The following is a 22,035-nucleotide window of genomic DNA, read 5'->3' as shown; positions in this document are numbered from 1 at the left end:
AAGAGTGGTATAGAGTTAATAAAGGTAAAATTGAAAAATAAGCAATTAATGCAGCAATGGAATTGTAAAATGACAGATAATATAGAACAAAAAAAATTCTCAAAAAAGACAGATATTATAGAACAGAGGGAGTATATGCTAATTATGAGTTAGGCAAACATTGAAGAAGTCGGTTAAGTAATATAAGTGTCTATCTAACTACAAAATTAAAGTCACGATAGATCAAAATATAGCTAGCTGTTTGCTTTGTTTTCCTTCGTTACCAGAAAATAGAAAAAAAAAACAGATTACTTATAAACGAAAATTTATTAAATAATATACTATATATATATATACTAGTAACAATTACAAATAAAAATATTTCCCTTAAAATCAATAATCTCATGTTATATTTGAAAATAAAACCATCGTGTACTTATAAATTAATTAGGATAAATTGCACATACACCTCTAAAATATGCTAAAATAACTGTAAGGTCCCTATGATATTGGTAATTACAATGACCCTCTGAAATATTGTTAGAAATCATATCGGAATAATGCATTGGATAAGTTATTCCATTAGAGTTCTAACGGACTATTAGTTTCAAAAAGTAGTTGAGACAACATAGAGCTAGAGGGGTGACATGGTTCCCCCAACATTTCTTAAATCATTATTATTTTAGATGAGATTTATAAATTTCCGTCTATGGTAGCCTTAACAGCCTCGTGAAAAAACAATATTGCATATCGGTCTCCAGGACATGAAATATTGAAATCTTGGCTCCGGTAATTGTTTCAAGGGTGTGGCTGTAATAACCAATACTACATGGACCTTAAAGTTATTTTAGTATATCTCAGGGGTGTATGTGTAATTTACCGAATTAATTAATGCCCGTATGCTACGGATCTTCGTTTTTCGGTTCGTGACCGGGAATAGCCGGTTCATGTTATAACTTATAAGCACGAGAACAATGCTAAACCTGTTTATAGGACTTGCACAATTATATCATTACTCTCTCTCTCTCTCTCTCTCTCTCTCTCCTCTTTCTCTCTCTTCTTCAACACCAAACACAACAAGCTGTTTTTGCTTCACTGTTAACAGTTTCATTCGTTGCATAGAAAGGAAGATACCTACCTTTGTTTTCTGAGCTGAATATATAAAGATTTGAATTTTATTATTTTTGTTGAACTGTTTTCTATATATAAGTTGAAGATGGAGAGAGATTTCATGGGCTTAGCTGTCAAGCAAGAGATTTCTGATGAACCCATTGATGCAGGTAATTTCATTTCATTACAGCAATAAACTTTTATATAGTTTCTTCACGTTAATACATCTTAATTCCGACCAGATTTTATGAATCTAAAAATTATAGAAATAATCATGGATTTGTAAATTGAAGTAGCCTCCTCCTCAAATGGGATTTTTTTTTTAATTAATAAATTTATTTTTGTATAATAGCTCATTATATTATATTAATAATATGTGGGGTGGGGTTGAGAAAATGAAAACTCAAATGGGAATAAGATAATGCACTTCTTATTTGTTTTAGTGCTAGTTGCTAAATTAAAAATAAATAAAATAATAATAAATAATAAAAGATAGTGCTAGTTGTGCCAACACGAGGCATGTTGCAATATTTTAAAGACTCAAACTTTATGAACCTGTTTTCATTTGGATTTTTATATACAATTTTTAATTACTATATTTATTGGAGCCCTCATCATTTTTATTAAATTGAAACAAGTTGTGCCCTCCAATCCAAGAAAGCCACCACTACACATATTTTATTTTAATATTATATATACATATATGTGTGTGTGTTATATACTATATTACTGCTTAATTAAACAATAGTAATTAGGTGATTAAAATCTTGATTTTCTTGATTTTGTAGCTCCATTAAGAAGTTCACAAATGCAGTGGTCATTCTCAAATAAGTCACCTTTTCAAGGTGCTCAATATCACAAATCATACTCTGGTTTCATGCAGGTTCATTTCTTGCAACTTTTCTTGTATATAATTTAATAAATAAAATAAATAAATAAAAATAAAATAAATAAAAATATTAAACTTTATGTACTAAAATGATTTTTTTCTACTCTTTTAGAAAGACATTGTTTCTGAAAAGCAAAGTGGAGTTGGCTATACAATGACAACTTATCCTACACATCACCGTTTCGTTAACCGAACGGCAATTCCTTCTAGAAGCCCCGTTGTCGGAACTACCGATTTAAGGTATTTGTAATAATCGAATATGATCTTAATAGGAATTTTTTATTTTTTTAATTAATTACAAGATTTAAAGTAAACTAATTAGCTTGATCTGTTTATTTCTCGTAGGAGCTCTTCTAAAAGCTCGGTTGCTCCTGCACAGTTGACCATCTTCTATAACGGTTCTGTTTCTGTTTACGACAACATTTCTTCGGAAAAGGTAACACCATATGGTATTAATAGTTACTTTATATTTGTTATCGATGATTCGTCGTAATTTTATTTATCGATGAGTATATATATATTTATAGGCTCAGGCGATTATGTTATTGGCTGGAAACGGGCATCCTCCGTTGAATTCTATTCCAACAGTCACAGCAGCAGCAGCTCCGGTTCAAGCATCGATGCCTAGATCTTCGATTCTTGATGGCTTCGTCGTAAGTCAAAGTCAACCTTTTAGTACTACACCGTTTCGGTCAAGCCCCACAGCTATAACGACGTCTGTTAGCGGTTCTCGATTTTCCGGTTGGCCTAGTACTATCATTGATATGAATGCTAATAAACAAGGCGGCAATATTCTTGTACCTTCGAACAGAGTTGATCAGCCTCAGAAAGTAGTGAATGCAACCGGTATTTTATTTTCGATTTTTATTTATTTTAAATAAAAAAAATCGATTCTTGATATTGACATAACATACCCTTTTCCATTTTTTTTATTTTTTATCAGGCACTGTACCTCAATTTCGGAGAAAATCTTTGGCTCGGTTTTTAGAGAAGCGCAAGGAGAGGTAAATTTTAAGATGATAAATTAGTACATTTATTAATTTTCCGACCACTGTCGATTTCTGAAAAAAAATGTTGTTCTCGATTTCAGGGTGGTAAATACTTCGCCGTATGCCGATAGCACTAGCTAACGAAGGAGCTTAATTTGCCGATTATATTACATATATATATATATATATATACATATAAGTCGAAGGATTTACTTAGACTTGCTACTTTGCATATACGTCTCGTATTCTTTCTTGACTTTATATGTTTCGACTGTACTCTTGACGTTTTTTCAGTTCTCCATTTTTGCTGTAACTGTGATCGTAGTTTTTTTGTTTATCCGATCACGCTAAGAATGCCATCCGCCTATGATTTTATCATAATTACATTGTATACATATTAATCATGTCATTGTAAGAACAGTTGTATTAAGAATTGTTTAGCAATAGAAAGATTATATATATACAGTAGAACCTCGATTAATTAATAACCTCGCTTAAATAATAATTTCTCTTGATCCCGACTCGGTCAAAATGTATTAAATTATTAGCTCGATAATTTACTATTTCGCTAAATTAACAGAATTTGCTAGTCCCGACTGAATATGAAAAATACACCATCACGACCGGAATTTTTCTAATTCAAAAATGAAAACTTTTATTTTCCCATCTTCGAAAATTTAAGATGAAGAAAATATTTACACGTGCGATATAACCGTCGGCTCACGCCCAGGATCAAGAATCGTAAATTAATCCAGGAAAAATTCTTCCGGACAACGTAAAAGAAGAGTCGAGAAAGAACCCCATAAACGAGCAGAATGCCGACGGCGAATAAAAATGTTTCGACACTATAAATATCCAATGTGGACAGAATATCTATTTCGATAAATCTCCAGTTGTTGTTCTGAGCTTCCGAGGTTGAACTATTCGTGTATTCGATCTTCGGTGAATCTTTACCATTATGAGCAAACTTTGTCCCCTTCGATCCATTTATCAGATATTTGTTCAAGCGGTACATGATCATCGTTGATATTTCGTGCAGCCGTTTCGAATGCTTAGGAATACGTAACAATTTTAACAACAAGAGAGATGTTTTGGCTATTAGTGCTACTAACACTGCTGCTGCGTAGGTAGCGAAAGCGTATGCGTTTATGAATGAAGCACAGATTACCCGAGAATCGTGGGACGTTTTTCGTATGAAGACGAGACTTTCTTCGACGGACTTTCCTGCTGTGTTATTGTCGTCTCGTCTGATGGCTGTTATCGCACGCGTGATGGACTTACTACCACTTTTATCGGTGAGAAAATGAGCTTCTTTATTGATCCGCTGACCATTCTTTTTCGAGAAGTCGAACGACAAATTCTTGAATACAAAACGGCGGCCTGGAACCGTGATTTTGTTCGAACCCGAAAACGGTTTGAGGCTAATGTTAGTCACTGTACGGGTAAATCTTGCCATCTTTCGTTTTCTATCTGTTGTTGGCAGAGAAAATATTTCAATGTCAAGGTGAAACTCCGAGTGGGAGTCTTGAGATAAAGAGTTGAAACTAAACTGGATAAGATTGTTTGTTGAAGCATTAGGCAAGACAGGGCAAAAACGGGACAAGGACAACGGAATAAAGACGTATGCGATCTTTGCGATTGCCGATGTTTCACTTTGATGTTTCCGAAGAAAAACAATAAAAAATGGTTCTTGAAATTGTTTGGTTCTGCCATTTCAAGACAATACAAAAATAAATAAATAAACAATCAGCTAGCTATTACAACTCATGATATATAGTTCTTTAAATCAACATTAAAAAAAATTAAAAAAATCGGATGACTAATCCCATGAATAACGGACGCTAAGATCAACGCCACGTGCTCTGTACCGCGCAGTCCTTTTTACGAGGTCTACACAATCGAGGGCTAGAGGGCTGCAGTCAACCAGTTCAATCTTTTTCAAATGTGAACCAAATTTTTGAGGGATGTCTTCCAGTTTGTAGCAATGACGTACGACAAGCTACTCGAGCCTAGGTAGGTAGTAAGAATGTTACCGGAATGTCCAGTTCTTTAGATCAGTGTCTTCGATCAGAAGATACTGAAGGCACGGGAATTCACCGTCGCAAACTTCCCAATTCGGGCCCCGGAAGGCGTAGCGTTTCAATTTGAGAACTCTAAGATTTGGAAGTGCAGAAATCTTGCTCATTTCTTTCCATGCAAATCCGAACCCGCTCAAACTCAACGTAACAAGACTTCATGGGAGGAAATTTAAAGGAGTGGGTGGCCGGGCAACAACTTCAGACAACATGATTCTTGGATTTACGGTCGCACATTTAAGTGTTTCGAGATTATCGAGATTGGAGATGTGATCGAAGCAGCACAAGGGCTTATCATCATCATCATTATTATCAGGAGCCGATTCGATTCTGATTCCTAATTTCCGTAGATTAGGGATTCTTTCAAAGACGTCTTTGGTGCAACTCTGAGGACTCACATCTAAAAGTGTTGAAAGGTTTGGTAAGAGAGAATCTTCACAATTAGGATCTGGCAAATCGCTTCCCATTACATGAAGATGCCTTAATTATTTCATATCCCATATCTCCATCGGAAGGTACGGAGATTTCCCATCTGATTCTACGATGCTCAGACATCGATGAACAATCAAGTACTGAAGGTTCCAGAGTTTCGATATGAAATCAGGGATGTCTCCGTTGAGTGTAAGAGAAAGGTACCTTAGACGAACTAGATTCGTCACTTGCATCGGGAACTCGTAGAAGAGGATGGTAAGAGCATCCAATATCCTGAGCAACCTCAAATATTCCAAACATACTGGTACTGGATACTGATGATAAGGACCGGTACATAGGAGAGAGCGTACCGTCGAAACAGAGGCAATTGAATCGTACGCGTCTTTGATGCCGAATAAGACGTTATTGCGAATGCACAATCGTCGCTGGCCCTTTAGATCTTCTTCTACTAAACAATGATCAAGAGTGTTTAAGCCACGAAAAAACTTGATCTTGGTAGCTTCTTTATTACACAAGTGCCAAAAGGGAGAATGGAGGCCACAAGTTTTGGTTATGTCATTGAGGCTCTTCTTGAGGACCGTGGCAACGTTGTTCATGTAAAGCTGATCCAAAGTAGACCATGTAGCGTACTCTGGTGTTTCTAGACAGCCCATTTCAAGAAATCCTTCAACATTCCAAAGTCTGACGAGCTTGTAGAATGGTATCTCATAGTTTTGAGGAAAAACCGCCATGTAGAGAAAGCACGGTTTTAAATGTTGAGGTAGGTACTCATAGCTTGGATATAGTACCTCAAACATTTGATCGTACGCATCGATGAAAACTGAATTTTGTTTGTCGGCAGCTACCATGTTCTAGTACTCTAAACTCTTGTCATTAGATCTGGATAGTATGTCTGCAACTATGCCTTCACAGTTCTCGGCAATCTTCTTTCCAGCTTCCTCAAGATCATGTGGGCAAGGCGTTTCATCGAACACCTTCTGACGAAGAAGATCCCAACTTTCTTTCTTGTCGAGGAACCGCACGTCATGCTTGGAGAACCAAGATGAATTATTGTTTTCTGGAAATTCCGAGAAAACAATAATTGACCTTGAAATTCCACACATCATCGAGCACCATCAAGTACCTCCGACCAGTCAAGCATTTGCGCATGATCCTTGTCAACGCATCTGAAGACGTTTCTCCCTCCATAGTTTGCAGATCTTCATCATCAACATCTTCCCTTTCGATCGCTAGTGTTGTAATATCACGCATATACCGCGTCTCTGATTTCACCATCGAGAGCATTCACCCCGGCCCTGTCGATATGGCTCTTGCTGCTGCTCATGCTTCCATTCAATGTTTTGAGAACTTCTTTCAAGGAAAGAACCTGCTCGTACACAAATTCTAACATCTCTCTAGATGATTCTGGAACAATTGAAACACGGTTGGATTTTAAAAGTGGCTCCATTGTCTGCATAAGAGAAACCACTGCAGCATACGCCATTTGATCTGAGTTTCAGTTTCAATGTCAAGTTTCTCTCTCTCTCTCAAGCAGATCCGGGCACACATTTCACAAAACTGTAACAACTCTCTATCATAAGCATTCATAAGATGGGAAAAAACAAGTCAACCACACATGGAAATTATATTTAATGGGGATACTAAATTATTATGCAGTTGCATCTAGTACTTGGGGTAGTTGAGACATGGAATTTTTTACTAATTCAATAGAAATATTTAATATTAAATTTTAGATTGAAATATAGTTTTATTGCAACTTGTCATACTTGGCATCAAAGATTGTAATATACACTTGTAATAAACCCAACTTCATTTACCTGTCATTCTTGGATGAAAACCTGTGAACAACATAAAACAAGAGTCGATAAAGAACTCCGTAAACCAGCAAAACGCTTATGCCTACTAGAAAAGTATCTATAGGATAAACATCCATTGTTGATAGAATATCTATTTCGAACAACCTCCATTTGTTTATCTGAGCTGCCGATGTTGTAATGTTCGTCTTTGTCCCCTTCGATCCATTAATCATTATAAAATCACCCAAGTGGTATTTGAGTAATCTTGATCTTCCATGCATCCATTTCCAGCACATGGGAATTTGTAATAATTTCAACAATAACAGACCTGGTTTGACTGATACTGCTTCTAATACTGCTACCGCGTAGCGAATGAAGGCATTTGTGTTTATGAATGAAGCACATACGTGGGACGTTTTCCGCATGAAGACGAGACTTTCTTGGATGAAAATTGTGGCACTATCGTCGGGCTTTTTGGCTCCACCCTTGTCTGTTATATCAGATTGACCAGATATATCATTAACTAGACGAGATTCTGTATTGATCCGTACACCATTTTTCCTCTGTTTCTTCGAGAAATTGAACAATAACTTCTTCAATGCAAAGCCATGGCCTGGAACCAGCTTTCGTTTAGGTCTAGCCATGATCTTGTCCGAGCCCGAGAAGGGCTTCAGATTCATCTTTGTCCCTGTACAAGTAAATCTTGCCATCATTTTTTTTTTTAAATTCTTGGTATAGAAAATATTTCAATTTAAGGTGCAATTTCTGAGCCTTCAGAGCAGCAGCAGTGATATAAAAATGGAAGCGATAAAAGGGTCGAAATTAAAAGTGGATAAGGTTGTTTGTGGAAGCATTCGGCAAGACAAGGACAATGGAATGTAGCTGTAATCTTTGGGCTTGACGATGTTTAACTTTGATGTTTCAAGACAATCTTTTTATTTGTCTTGTTTCTTTGTTTTAAGTTGAACTGACGGTTTCTTCGACCCTACACCCAGTGATCTACGTGAAATTGGCTGCCCATGCAAATCACAAGAGTTAAACCATTGCAATTAAGAAGCACAAATGAAAATATTCAACGTCTACCTGAGAAACAAAACAAAAGAAAGAAAAGTGAAATCTTTAAACACTAAAAAAAAGTCATGTGTAAGTCTAAAAAACTCAAACCACCAGAGACCTCTAATTGTATACATCACAACCATCACAAAATGACACTTATATATGTATTCCAGGATCTCTCAAAAAGGGATCAAGCGGCCACCGTTAGATCCTCACCAGAAACCCGTGCAAAGGAACCAGTCAGCGGCAAGAGCCAAGCTCGTTTTCTTGCATGCTCCAAGTAAAACTCGAACTTATCCTTTGCATTCGGAATATCAAGAGCCAAATCATCAAGCCCATCTTCAATCCTATTAAAACCTTTAGTCATCTGATTAGTAGTTATCAGCCCTTCACCGAAGCACTCCTGCAGCAAATCCAGCATCCTATCGTTTTTCTTCTCCATCGCCATTACCAGAGCTTTCTTCACCACCTCGTGGTTGAAGAACGGCATGCTTAAATCTCGAATGCACTGGCAGGCTTCACCCACCACCCCGCCGCTCTCGTATTCTTCTAGAAGCTTCTGAATCTTGTCCTTTGCGTCCTCCACCGCCCACCCCGTGCCCCCACCCCAGCACCTGAGGATCCTTTCGCCAGCGTGGCGTGCCGCCACGAGAGATCGAGCCATGAGCACCGTCTCGCTGCCGCTGCCATTTGGCGTCAGCTTATTGGCTATCTCCACCAAGTTTAGAGGGGCGAGGACATCGTCTATGACTGCCCTTGCCAGGAAAAACGCGAGTTCGTTGGAAGCATCTAAAATGTCGAGTGCGGTGTCTTCTGCAGACTCCAACAGCATAATAAAACCATTGACTATGTCTTCGGTTGAGAACATCTCTATATGAAGCACAGATAGTAAAACGGATGCCATTTCCTTCTCTCGGTTTTTCCTGTCCATTGCCAGAGTGACAAGCTTCTTGAGGAAAATCGGGTTATATTCAGGCATGCCTAGATCTTCGAGATTCTGAATCAGTTCAGGAATATCATCTGACAGGAAATATTCATGGATAATTGTGACAACCTCTTCCTTGTACCTTCTTAACTTGTCATCACCTTTGTCTGGTTTCAACCCATTTTCGACAGGAGACTTTACGTAAGATGCATCGAGCCATCCTTCAGATACTGCCTGGGGAACAATGGATTGGAATATATCTTTCGCCGAAGGAATATCGAGGGCAAGATCGTCAAGGCTATCAGCAAACCGAGCAAAACCCTTAATCATTTGACTTGAGCTTATTAGACCCTCATCTGCTGCTTCCTTCAGCAATTTCAGGATAAGCGGTTTTGCAGTCCGTGCCTCCATTGCTATAACCAGGGCCCGTTTCACAACTTCGTGGTGGAAAAACGAAAAGCCCAACTGTCTAATACACGTGCAGGCTTCAGAAGTATCACCACTCTCGATATATTCCCTTAGTAGGTCAGAGATCGTTTTCTTCACTTCATCAACGGTGAGATGTGTGCTCCCACCCCAACGCCTTTCCACGAGCTCTGCATGGTGTGGTGCCGAGAGATAGCTTTTCTCGGCAGTTTGTAGTACTTCGAATCCTTTGGAAGCTTCCGGAAACATCTTTCTCACCCTAGGGATGAAAGCAGGGGGTATAATATCATCAACAACCGCTCGAGCGATGAACAAAGCTAGAACATCAACAGCATCCAGTATGTCCAGTACCAGGTCATCAGCTGCTTCTAGAAGCAGGAAAAACCCCTGACTGATTTGTGCAGCCTTAATGACATCAGCATACAGAGCTGAGAGCAGAACCGAACTCATCTCCTTCTCTTTGTTATGCCTGTCCATGGACATTGAAACGAGGCGCTTAACAATGTAGGGATGAAACTCACTCGATCCCAGTTCTCTAAGATCGGAAACAGCCACATCTACATCACCTGTGCTAAAGTACTCCTCTATAATGGATACAACAGCTTTCTTGTATTCATCCAATGGATCAGCGACAGCTGCCGCAATAAGCTCGTAAGGCTCCTGTCCACGTCAGCAATAACAAATATAAATATAAACCAAACTGTATTGATGATTGGTTAGGGTTGGACCCAAAGCAGCTGAAGAGAAATCGAATTATACATTACCTCGCCACTGTCATAGTTGGGGTCATTCCGATCGATGACAGAATCACCATCAGTATCAAGTAGTTTTCCCCAAGTGCCTTTTCCTCCACCGCCATCTGAAATATTGCAACAATCACATTGAACAAAGTACATGTATTAGAATAAAAAAAAACAGAAGCAGAACCTCAAGCTGAGAAGAAGAATATAGAACGAATACAAAAATTTCATGGTCCACAAAAGTTGTAGCGAACAACATTCTGGCATATTGATATGCAGCTTAAAGTTAAAACTTAAAAGCCCGGTGCTCATGAAGTAACAGAGGTGCTGACTATGCCAAAATATCATTAGCTTACAGACAAGTTCTAAGGATTTAGTAACTAACATACTTCTACAGTAAACTGTATAAGTGCAAATACCATAAGATTTTTCAACATGCTCCTGTTTATGGAAAATGAAATAAAACTAAAGTCCAGGGTAAAAAAAAACATATGCGCGTCATGGTCCTCTTATTAATTTATGAGGTCCTCTTATTAATTTATGATGTCCTCTTATTAATTTATGAATTACGATTCCTACTTTGCCAAATGAAAAGAACGTCGATGACATGTGATTAATATTCTTTTTTCACATTAATTCCATACACTGAGTTGAGAATTCCACACGTGGTGAAAAGAATCACGGCTTTCTTGGGAAACGTACATATTACATAATCTATTGATCAATCAAGTTCTATTACATATTAACACTAAACAGCGCACATAATTGACAAAGAACAACCGAAAACCACAAATTTTGGAATAAAACAAACTTATAGCCTTTTGGGGGTTTTAGGCCTTAGTGAAGTCCCTCGTAAACTAATACGTAAGAGATCACTCAACATCAATGAAAGATCACTACTTAATTAAGACTTCAAGTTCATTCTTCGATCTTCAACACATCAAAAGGTAAATTGGATTCCAATAAAATTAATCCATTAAAACCTAGATTTACAGTCTAATTAAACACAACTAGAAGAGCAGATAGCAAATAGCCACCGAACATTTACCAACTTCCTTCGAGATCTTACCCTTCTTAACTCTGAAAGCCTTTCCAGAATGCGTACGGCGTACATGCCGGGCCGCCCCGCCCCCGGCCGCAGCCGACTGCCCCCCTCCCGGAGCCTTGCCATGGTGCAGAGAAGAAGATTTCGGCGACGAGGACAACGACAAAGACGACATCACTTCCGCATTCTGCGACGCTATTTCCATCCTCTTCCTCTGTTCCTCCGTCAGAAACCCATCGCTGCTAGCCATTTTTCCCCCCTCCTCCGCGATAAACCTCAACCAACTACAACATTATACAGCAGAAAAATTAAAGCAGTTCTCCAATTTCAAATTCGCACATTCACTAAAAGCTTCGCGCAAACATTTAAAAAAAATCTCGGAGATTATTTACTTTAATACCTGTTTAGAGAGTGGAAAAATTCCCCCTATTCCTGGCCCGGATCTCGAGCCAAGAGAGGAGAGGCTGAGAGTAGAATACGATCGAGTTCCGATCTCTGCAACGCACAGAAACTCACTTAGATTGCGTTTGCGGTTTTTTTCCTGTTCAACCACTGTGTGAACTGTGTGCGCGTATGTATATATATATGTATGAGTCTGTATCTATAGGTCAGTTTTGGATGAGAGAGAAACTGCAGTGGGAGTGAGAGTGTTGAGAGAGAGAGGGGAAGTGGATGAGAACGAAGAATATAAAAATAGCGAGGTTTTTTAATTACACGTCAATCGCCTAAGATAGGTGTCCACGTGGCTTTAGCGCTTTAAGCGGGTTTTTTTTAATTGTTCCGTTCGGTTGCCATCTGTGCAGTGCTCTGCAATTTCGTCGATAGTCGTATAGACAGTTATTTGACTTCTAGTTCCGTCATGTAGTGTTGTCTATTTTGAGTGACTTGGGAATGTCCCGTTAGGGTTTGGGGAGTAGAGTGAATTACATAATTGACCCTTGTCCTTGGTGATTTAGAATAGCTATTGTCTTTTAAGCCACCCACGAGGGAATGTCAAATAACAAAAATTGGATAATTACAATAATACCCTATAATTATGAATCTTCTTACGTGTTTATTCTCGCAGTGTCAAATTTAGTGGAATCTTCTAGATTATGTGGAATATTCTTCAATTTGTGTCCGTTTTACACTATTATAGCTTCACATTTTGAAATAAAATGATCATAAGATGTGTCTTTTGACTTGTAAATATCAGATTATGGCGCATAAACTACATTTTTGCACAAAACGAGTACAAACTACTGAACTTTACATTGAATCTAAAAGATTATGTTAAATTTAATACCATAAGGATGGACGTATAAGAAAATTCATAATTGATTGGTGGTTGTAATTACCCAAACATAATGAGGTTTTTCATAATTTAACCTTACCTCAGGGAGCGACCCGTTAATTTACCCTTGTCTTTTATTTAACAAAATTAACATACTGTTTGAAGGATACAATAGTCTTTTATTTATTTATTCACCCTTATTAAATTAATTTAAGATGATAGTGCTACTAATTTAACGAAATAGTGACACTTAGCGTACTTTATTTTTTGAGTAAACTGCAAATACTACCCCTGTGTTATCTCGAAATAGCGGAAACCCCCCTGTGATAAATAAACTAGCAAAAACCCCCCTGTGAAATTTAGTCAAAGGCAGAATCCCCCCTAGCTGATTTTTTAGACTTGAAATGACAAAATTGTCCCTCAAAATGTATTTATATATATACATATTATATGTATATTTATTCTTTTTAATTTGTTTGTTTAGAAATTAAAAAAAATAGTAAACAACTAAATTGATTATTTTTTAAATAAAATAATTAAAACATTTATAAAATATAAGAATTTATTAATTGCAAGACTTCAGGGGTATTTGTGTCTTTTTATATCAAGTCAACCCTCAAATAGTTCCATAGGGGGGTTTTTGCTATTTAAATAATTTCACAGGGGAGGTTTTTGCTAGTTTATTTATCACAGGGGGGTTTTTGCTATTTCGAGATTACACAGGGGTAGTTTTTGCTGTTTGAAGGATACAATAGTCTTTTATTTATTTATTCACCCTTATTAAATTAATTTAAGATGATAGTGCTACTAATTTAACGAAATAGTGACACTTAGCGTACTTTATTTTTTATATCAACTTTATTAAATATCAATCTTGTCAACCGAATGTGTTGCTAGCTCCTTCTCTTTAATCAGTCAAACCTTACGGTGGCAACCGAACGAGCACTAATTGGAGTCGTTTCAACTTTCAATTCATTCTCTCCAAATAAACCCCAAAGTTTCTTGAAATTCATTTTCTACAACAAACATACTTAAAAAAAAACAACACTTAATTACAAAAATTGCAATGAAATCCCTTACTAAGTATGGATTATCACCTAGAACCCTGACTCTGAGCAGCAGAGCCAGGTGTTCTTGATCTATGCTTTCTATTTTTCCAAAACTCATCCTTCTTCCCCTTCTTCTGCTCTTTCAACAACCCCATACTACTCTTCACAATACCAATAATCGCACTCTTGTCCTTCCGATTCTTAATCTTCGCCTTCACTTCCAGAATCGCCCTCAGCTTCTGGTACGACCTCGCATCCGGAATCTGCCCACTCTTCGCCATCTGCTTATGGTAAAAAAACGCCCTCTTGAAATCACGCACGCGTATAAATGCGTATATCATAGTCGAATACGTCACCGAATCGGGCTTCAAATTCAACGCGGCCATCTCTTTCAACAGCTGTGGCAGCTTCGATTCTTGCCCGCCCCTCGCGTAAGCGTTTATAAGCATATTGTAAGTCATCACGTTCGGACTTAAACCCTTTTTCCCAAACTCGCATACCACATCTCTCGCCTCTACGTATTGACCCTTTTTCGCGAATCCATCTAATAAAATATTAAATGTCACTCTCGTCCCTTCGATTTTATCCCTCGTCATCATTTTCCAAATCTTCATGAGCATTTCAGTTTCGCCAGCTCGTCGAAAAGCGTCCAGCAACGCAGTGTACGTTTCGATCGAGGGCTTTACTCCGTCTCGTAACATATTTTCGAAAGTGATGTAAGCTTTCTCGTGCCAGCTGTCAACCGAGTAGGCATGGATGAGAGCTGTGTACGAATGCGAAGAGGGTTTTATGCCGGCTTTTTTCATCCTCAAAAATGCATCCGCAGCTTTATCGCTCGTTTTCTTCTGCCTTCCGTAGGCACTAATTAGACACGTGTAGGATCTCACGTTCGGCTCCAACCTGGAAGCTTCCATTTCTTCTAGAAGCTTCTCGACGATTTCGGGCTCCATTCTTCTGCTATATGCATCCATTAATATGTTATACGAAGCGGAAGTCGGAGAAACACCTTTCGCTTTCATCTCGTCGAAAATACCCTCGGCCTCTTCCACCTGGTTCGACTTACTATAAGCGTCCATAATCGTGTTGTAAATAACGGCATTAGATTTTATACCCCGTTTCTCGAGCTCCGTTTGGATAATGAGAGCTTCTTTCTTCAAACCCTCGTCGCAGAACGATTTTATAAGAGCTCCCACATTTTCCAAACTCCACTTGACACCTTTCTCGTTCATCTTTTCGAAATACTCCCACGCTTCTTTAGCGCTGTTTCCTCTTTTTCTCATGATAGTAATCATTATCGAACTCGTTACGTGATCCGGTTTTATGTTACTCGTTTCCATCAACTCGTAAACATTCCAAGCATCATCGTACCTTCGACGAAGAAAAAAACACATTACACCGTTGAACAAGTGGACACAAATACAAGAATGTTACACATTTCACAAATCAAGAAACACCATTGACGTATATCATATCCACTTACAATTGACACTCGAACAAACTATAACAATCAAGTAACGTACGAAAAAATCGAAAAAAGAAAATTATACTACCTTCCGCTATACAAAAGCCCCGACATTGCGGCATTGTAAACACGAACTTCCATAAAAATATATGCATTTCACAACTCAAGAAACACCATTGATGTATACATACATATTCACTTACAATTTTCAAAATTACTATAAGAATCAAGAATCACACGAGAAAATCGAAAAAAAATTATATTACCTTCCGCTATACAAAAGCCCCGACATTGCGGCATTGTAGACACGAACATCCTTAAACAACTTGTTCTGCTTGAAAGGCAGATTCTTCAACACCACCATCAACTCGGCCCCCTTTCCGACTTTGCCCAAAGCCGGAAACAAAACCGAGCACGCTTTCGGCGAAACTAAACAAGGCTCCTTCAATCCCATCCACTCGAAGAAATACATACACCCCATCACATTGCCCTCTTCAGCCAGCACTCTCAACACCTCCACACACTCCTCCTCACCTAACCCACCTCCGAAATCGCAACTCTCCAACGCTTCTCCTAACGTAACATTTTCCGGCAATGCCCTCGCAATTTTCAATATTTGCACCACGACCCCTTTCTCCAATTCTGGTGCAGTTTCTGCTTTTCCGGTAATGCCCTCCTCTGCTTTTGTTACGGGTTCGGGCTCGGTGTTCTCGAAAGTGGAAGCTAGGTGCCATGAGGTTTTGCGGTTCTTTTGGAGGGGGATCCTGCCCTCTCGAGTCGGGTCCGGGTCCGGGTCTGAAGTTCGGGTCTTGAAGAATTTGACGATTGGGTCGTTGATTTCTGTCTCGATTTCCGGTTCGGGTTTTGGGGTTTGTTTCCTCGCTGGGGTTTGGAGGAAAGGGAGGAAAATTGGGGAGGAGTGAGGAGGAGGAGGAGGAGTGGAGGAGCAGCAGACGGAGAATGTTGTCCTCTGGTTTTTAGATAATTTAGGGATTTTGAAGAGATTGGGAATTGGAAAATGGGGAGAGTGCAGTGAATATGAAGGAGAGCAAGAAATGGAGAATCGACGGTGGAGGTTTAAGGGTTCAACCGCCATTTTCGAGTTTCGGAGAGCTGGTGGAGCTGCTGTGGTTTAGTATTTGCAGAAGGGGATAACTATTTCAAATACTAACTTTTGCTTACTTGAATACCAAAAAAGTAAAAAATAAATAATTAATTGTAAATTACTTTAATGCCCTTAATGAAAATTAAAACCAAAAAAATATTATAAATACTATTTTTCTTTCTTAAATACCAAATAATCAAAAACCTAAAAAAAACATTTCCCCTCCTCACTCACAAACCCCTCACCTCCTCCACCTCCTTCTTCTCCCTCCCCAAAAACCCTCCTAAAAAACCTCAAAACAAGAGAAATCAAAACCTTACACAACTTGCAAAATGGCGTCAAATGACAATAGAATGGTAGTTTACGAGCAAGGAGAACCCATTCAAGTATGTATTCATGTATTTTTTGAGCTAAAACATCGATTTTGAATTTTTTTTTTTTTTTAAAACTCGCCATGTATTTTCGACACATACAGGTCGAAAATACCCTTATTTTTCGACATGTATGTGTCGAAAACATAACAATTCATATTTTATTAAGTTTCGACACCTAAGTGTCGAATTTTGATACAATTTTCGACACCTAAGTGTCGAAAATATAAAAAAAAAAAAAAAAAAAAAAAAAAAAAAAAAAAAAAAAAAAAAAAAAATTACACAGCTCTAATTTGACAGGTAGCTGTCGAAAATTGGTTGAATATTCGACAGCTAGCTGTCGAAAAATCATCCAAATTTTGACAGCTATCTGTCGAATTATCAAAAATCCCATTTCAAGCTTTCACATTTTTCGACAACTATATGTCGATTTTTGATGAATTTTCGACATCAAGCTGTCGAAAATTCATCAAAAATCGACATATACAGGTCGAAAATTGTGAACGAAGAACCAACCCACGAATCTCAAATCAATGCTCAAATCGACTGAAATTAGATGCACCCATTACTAATTAACGATCATTTCTACCTAAAACAATCAAATCCTAATTACCCATATCAAACAATCAAATCCTAAATAAATATTAAAGAAAAAAAATTCGAAAAAAATTATTACTTGGATGAATGAAACCGGAACGAAGAAGCGGCGGCGGGTTGATAACAATGGACGAAGAAGCGGCGGCGGCGGCGGCGGCGGTTGGAGAGGGTTGGAGGTTTTTTTTTTACAACAAAGGGATTTTTTTCTTTTTTTTTTTTATTTGGTTTTTGATTAGGTAATTTCTAATAAAATTTGATATAATTGATTTTTTGTATAAAAGGGTGTTTTTGTAATTTTCTTTTTATTTTGGTATTAAAGTAAGAAAAAACTGATAAATATGTACTCAATTTTGGTTTTAAACTTGGTAGTATTCAAGTAAGCAAAAGTTAGTATTTGAAATAGTTGCCCCTTTGCAGAAATGTATGGCAATTGCTGGACGACGTCGTTTCAAGTTTTGGCCTATTTTGTCTCTAATTCACTTTTTTCTATCCAAACAAAAATATGAATGAGTAGGTTAATTTAGTAAAATAGAAATCAGCATTGCATTATCATTATTTTAATTTCATTTAAAATTACAATCTATCGTTTTCGCATATTTGCATTTATTATTCTTAATTAGCGCGCGTGGAATTCGTGAAAATAAAATGAATAGAAAGGGTATTTTAGTCCTACTATGTTTTTTGTTCTCTGAAATCGACCAATCGGTTCGATTTCTCAAGACATGCCCACCGACACAAAACGACACTTACTTTGAAACAGATGGAGTAATTTTTCACGCTTCGGCCATGTTTTGTGTTGGATACTCGATGACACTTGTCGGACATCTCTCGGGCTATTTTGTAATTTCTAAAATGTTAGAAACATGTTTGGATAGTATACATTTTCAAATATTTTTGTTGATTCCCTAATTATTTACATAATTTAATGACCAATTGCAAATTGATAGTTGGTAATAAAATTTATTTTGAATATGTTTGCAGAAAATATATATATATATATATATATATATATATATATATATATATATGAAAATATTATATGTTTATATAACATATTTATAAATATACCCCTATATTTTTTAATATTTACACATTTCCCCAAACCACCGTATCCCCATTTTTTGAAATATGCCGTTTCCCCGTGTCCGTTTCCCCATTTCCTAGTATCACCATTATCGTGTTCATGCTACATAGGTTAATACTAATGATTAATGAATTTTCATAATACTAATGACTAATAAATGACAATTAAGAAATCTCTATCTCATATCTCAAACTTCTAACTACAAAAGAGAGAGAGAGTTATGTACAAGAAGAAAGAGTTTTTTTGTCAAGAGGGAGGAACAAGTATATCCAAATAATCAGATGCAAATTCCTCATCATTCTTACCCAACATCTCCTTCAACGTAAACTCTACGTTCCTACCTTTCAACGCCCAATACCTCGGCTTTATCTTCTTCTCCAACGAGTAGCTAAAATACCTCGGATACTCCACAACTTCTCTTACGGACCTTCCCATCGTCTTCACTAAGAACTCCGTCTTCGGTCTCAAAACTTCCTCGATACTATAACCTAGTAGAGGCGAGAATCTACGTACCATGAACCCTATATCGTTTCTTGAAAGCCCCAGCTTCATCAGATACCTCATTCTGTTCGAATGACAAAAAAAGGACGAAAAGTAAATGGTAAGAATCTTGATTTTGGAGCAAGGCCCGTTTTTTTGGAATTTTGATTGTTGTTCCTTTCTTACCTTGGAAGTAATGCTTTGTCGACATCGCAGACGAATAGTTCGGGATATTTTCTGATTACCCTCGGGAGGTGAGTTTTGGAAATTCCGATATCGGAAAGAAACTTCAACTTCTTCTCAAGTGTGTTGTCTATGCTTGCAGCAAAAATTTCGGGGCAACGACTAATTGTTCTAGCAATAGATTCCTCGTCTAATCCTAAATCTTTGAAGAAAGATACCACCTGTTCGGGTAAAAGCAAAGACGAATTGATGTCAAAGTTAAACCAATTTCCAGTTTTATCAGTGAATTTCAATTTAAGTCGTGTTTTCTTATGAACCAACCTGAAGAAATTCTTGAGGCTTGCGAAGTAGTAGCTGCGGGCTTGTGGCAATAACTTGACCTAACTTCTTATTTGTAATGCCCATCTCACTTAACTGGTCCACCATCAGCTTCAGTTTGCTAACTGAACAACCCAAGATATGAGGCCAGTTTTTTATTGCACGGGACGAGAGAATTTTCGGGACCTGGAAATTACACACGTAAAAAAAATTAATATTATCTGAATTTGTTAACTTTTATCCGATATACCGCTTTTACAGTAATTAAGCATCTCCTTGTTACTAGGTACCTTCTCTTCATCAAGGAAATCGAGGACTTTCTCGAAATTTTCCAAGATGCTAGCAGAAAGAAGCCATGGATACTTGACAAGCATCTTTCCAAGATCGTTATCCTTTACACCAATCTACAAGGCGAAATATCAAAGAATCGCTAGATATCAGTTTTCAACTTCGATAATGCACAGTATCTTAGAGACTTATATATGTTCAGATTCTCGGTATAGAAGGTTTTTCAGGTTTTAGAACTTCGCCCAATCGCGGATCACTTGAAGAAAGTTATTACTATCTAAACCGGCTAGCTCCACAGAACCTTATTATGCAATTATATGTTAATCTTGACACGTGAGCACTGTTGGTTCTCTTTAACATACTTTTACTAGGATAATCAAATATTCAAATTTTAGTATTGCACATACGCATAGGCAATAGCACTGGCAATTACGACTTTTTTAAAACTTATGAAATAGGTTCAAGATCACTTTAAGTAGAACCATGTTCTATGCATTTTCCTGCAGTAATCCATTATCCATCTTCATGTAAGAACAAATTCAGCGCACGGACTACAATTACAAATCTTACACACTTAAGACATACGAAAACCGAAGTGTTATGGATATACCTTTTGAAACGAGCGTAGTCTTGGTTTGATATCCTTGTCAATGTCATATGACAAAATAGGTGGGAATAACAGCAGAACGTTTCTTACGAGTCTTTTAGGGACCCCAATATCTTCCAAGAACTGCACAAGTGGCTTCACTCGAGATTGTAGAGGCGTAAGCAGAAGGCGCGGAAAAGATTCAATGAGATGCCGAAAAGAGGTATGCTCCGAAGCCAAAAGATTCAAACCCCCACGCCTTGCTTGAATCTACACGAGAAAAAAAAAAATATTAATACATTTCCTCATAACAGTGCTACGACAAACACGAAATCATTTCTCAACAAGTGTTGAAACCTTTTCGAAAAATGCTAATGTTTGCTGCACATCATCATCAGCAGAAATGGAGAGGTGGGCCATCATACGCCGCGCATTTTTTCCGACAAGTTCATGTTCATCACTGTCAGAAAACAATATTTCCTTCACATACTTAACCTATTGGTAATTGAAAAAAAAAAGAGAAGAAAAAAAATCAGAAAAAGAAATGATTCTTGCGTGGTAGAAAAGAAAAGAGGAAACAGAGGCAATTCGACAAACACCTTGTGGACGAGAAGGGGAAGCGCATTGGATTTTGAAGAAGAAAGATATCGAGCTAAGTGATTGGCGGAAGAGAGAGAGAGCCCGAGGCTCTCCAGGAAGGGGAGAATTCCATTATCCTTTTTCTGCTCCGCCATTCGGTACACTTTCGTCCTAAAATCTAGGGCATCCGCCGTGATTTCTTGGCTGGGACTTGCGGCGGCGGACCAAGTATTCCAGTCGTCGAGGTCATCGACGCCGTCAATCAGCATCTTCAAATAGTTGGGGCAGTTGACGGAAATGATGGCGGCGTCTTCTCTCGGAGCTCCTGCTTGTTCCAAATAATCCCTCACGGCTTCTCTTGCTTCTTCTAAGCGCTTCTCGTTTTCTTCCGGCTCGGAATCGGGATTATTGAAAGCGGAGGCGGAGCTCCGGCAGTTTTTGCGGTTGTTATGGAGGGAAATTCTGAGAACGGAGAAGGAGATGGAGATAGTTTTGGTCGGGTGTGGCGGTGGTTTTGGTGATACGAAGAGGTGGGTGTTGAGAAAACGGCGGCCGTACGGAGGAGGGAAGGAGGAGGCCGATAGGGAGTAGTGGCGGCGGTGGATGTTGGCAGCCGCCATGAGAGTTGGCGGAGCTACGACTGCGTTGGAGCTGCAGTTCATATCATGGTTAAGAAATTCAAATTTATCTAATTTCTGAAGATTTAATTTAACAACTTTGATATGATTAATAAATAATAATAATAATAATTTATCATAGTTCAATTAATAATAAATAATAATTGAAGAAAATATTAATTCTTGGTGAACTTTGTAAAACCCTTGCAACATTTGCAGAGCTTACAAATAAGGGTTTTGTACCTTTATTAAAAAAAAATAAAGATAAATAAATAAAATGGGAAGGGTTTTGTAGGAATTATGGTGCATATAAAATGTGAAATGTAGGCAAGATATGGTTTTTGTATGTTATATTTTGGTACACGTGTATTTATTCTTTACACATATTCACATGTGTGTTATTGTGTTGAATAGGATGAATAATTTAAGAAATAACAAAAATATTTAAAATTTTGATATTCAAATATATTTCTAACTTTTTAGATATTGCAAAATGTCCAATTAGGTGTCCGGTAGGTGTCCTCGAATTTCCGACACAAAACGTTTCCACAAAAATATTAAGAAGTTGAAGTTTCCATGCT

General features: G+C 37.7%; 4 protein-coding genes across 5 annotated transcripts; 1 reads left to right on the top strand and 3 right to left on the bottom strand.

Moving 5' to 3' along the window:
• The first annotated feature begins 968 nt into the window (after positions 1–968).
• On the top strand, positions 969–3,362 carry LOC105950526 (protein TIFY 6B). The gene is made up of 7 exons (XM_012973890.2): positions 969–1,259; positions 1,878–1,972; positions 2,091–2,218; positions 2,324–2,414; positions 2,506–2,824; positions 2,922–2,982; positions 3,069–3,362. Exons 1-7 carry the CDS (start codon positions 1,196–1,198, stop codon positions 3,106–3,108), a joined length of 798 nt encoding a protein of 265 aa, XP_012829344.2. The 5' UTR covers positions 969–1,195; the 3' UTR covers positions 3,109–3,362.
• Positions 3,363–8,294: 4,932 nt separating this feature from the next.
• Positions 8,295–12,188, bottom strand: LOC105950487 (hypothetical protein). 2 transcript variants are annotated; one of them, XM_012973851.2, is made up of 4 exons: positions 11,863–12,188; positions 11,487–11,746; positions 10,442–10,536; positions 8,295–10,337 (listed from the first exon to the last, which is right to left on the bottom strand). In XM_012973851.2, the coding sequence occupies exons 2-4, from the start codon at positions 11,710–11,712 to the stop codon at positions 8,517–8,519; spliced, it is 2,142 nt and encodes a 713-aa protein (XP_012829305.1). In that variant the 5' UTR covers positions 11,713–11,746; positions 11,863–12,188; the 3' UTR covers positions 8,295–8,516. The 2 variants fall into 2 exon arrangements, with proteins under 2 accessions (XP_012829305.1, XP_012829306.1); XM_012973852.2 differs by having other exon boundaries at positions 11,855–12,114.
• A 1,496-nt stretch (positions 12,189–13,684) lies between these two features.
• EMB1006 (Pentatricopeptide repeat (PPR) superfamily protein) lies at positions 13,685–16,391 on the bottom strand. The gene is made up of 2 exons (XM_012973860.2): positions 15,513–16,391; positions 13,685–15,152 (listed from the first exon to the last, which is right to left on the bottom strand). Exons 1-2 carry the CDS (start codon positions 16,340–16,342, stop codon positions 13,829–13,831), a joined length of 2,154 nt encoding a protein of 717 aa, XP_012829314.2. The 5' UTR covers positions 16,343–16,391; the 3' UTR covers positions 13,685–13,828.
• Positions 16,392–18,535: 2,144 nt separating this feature from the next.
• LOC105950514 (Mitochondrial transcription termination factor family protein) lies at positions 18,536–21,765 on the bottom strand. The gene is made up of 7 exons (XM_012973880.2): positions 20,858–21,765; positions 20,616–20,753; positions 20,283–20,528; positions 19,675–19,788; positions 19,388–19,570; positions 19,070–19,287; positions 18,536–18,968 (listed from the first exon to the last, which is right to left on the bottom strand). Exons 1-7 carry the CDS (start codon positions 21,497–21,499, stop codon positions 18,650–18,652), a joined length of 1,860 nt encoding a protein of 619 aa, XP_012829334.2. The 5' UTR covers positions 21,500–21,765; the 3' UTR covers positions 18,536–18,649.
• Positions 21,766–22,035: the final 270 nt, after the last annotated feature.

Source organism: Erythranthe guttata, chromosome 4 (genome assembly GCF_056151865.1).
Source record: "Erythranthe guttata isolate IM_541 chromosome 4, IM_541, whole genome shotgun sequence".
Taxonomy (NCBI): Eukaryota; Viridiplantae; Streptophyta; class Magnoliopsida; order Lamiales; family Phrymaceae; genus Erythranthe; species Erythranthe guttata.
Note: the sequence above shows the minus strand (reverse complement) of the source record. Positions and strands in the feature narration are given on the sequence as shown.

Coding starts and splice junctions, on each gene's coding strand:
- LOC105950526 (XM_012973890.2), top strand. CDS start 1,196: ATGGAGAGAGATTTCATGGGCTTAGCTGTCAAGCAAGAGATTTCTGAT. Junction 2,219..2,323: donor GTCGGAACTACCGATTTAAG/GTATTTGTAATA, acceptor TATTTCTCGTAG/GAGCTCTTCTAAAAGCTCGG. Junction 2,983..3,068: donor TTAGAGAAGCGCAAGGAGAG/GTAAATTTTAAG, acceptor TCTCGATTTCAG/GGTGGTAAATACTTCGCCGT.
- LOC105950514 (XM_012973880.2), bottom strand. CDS start 21,499: ATGAACTGCAGCTCCAACGCAGTCGTAGCTCCGCCAACTCTCATGGCG. Junction 19,789..20,282: donor GACTACGCTCGTTTCAAAAG/GTATATCCATAA, acceptor TTCGCCTTGTAG/ATTGGTGTAAAGGATAACGA. Junction 19,571..19,674: donor ATTTCCTTGATGAAGAGAAG/GTACCTAGTAAC, acceptor TGTAATTTCCAG/GTCCCGAAAATTCTCTCGTC.
- EMB1006 (XM_012973860.2), bottom strand. CDS start 16,342: ATGGCGGTTGAACCCTTAAACCTCCACCGTCGATTCTCCATTTCTTGC. Junction 15,153..15,512: donor GGGCTTTTGTATAGCGGAAG/GTAATATAATTT, acceptor TCTTCGTCGAAG/GTACGATGATGCTTGGAATG.
- LOC105950487 (XM_012973851.2), bottom strand. CDS start 11,712: ATGGCTAGCAGCGATGGGTTTCTGACGGAGGAACAGAGGAAGAGGATG. Junction 10,537..11,486: donor GGCTTTCAGAGTTAAGAAGG/GTAAGATCTCGA, acceptor GCAATATTTCAG/ATGGCGGTGGAGGAAAAGGC. Junction 10,338..10,441: donor CCAACTATGACAGTGGCGAG/GTAATGTATAAT, acceptor TGACGTGGACAG/GAGCCTTACGAGCTTATTGC.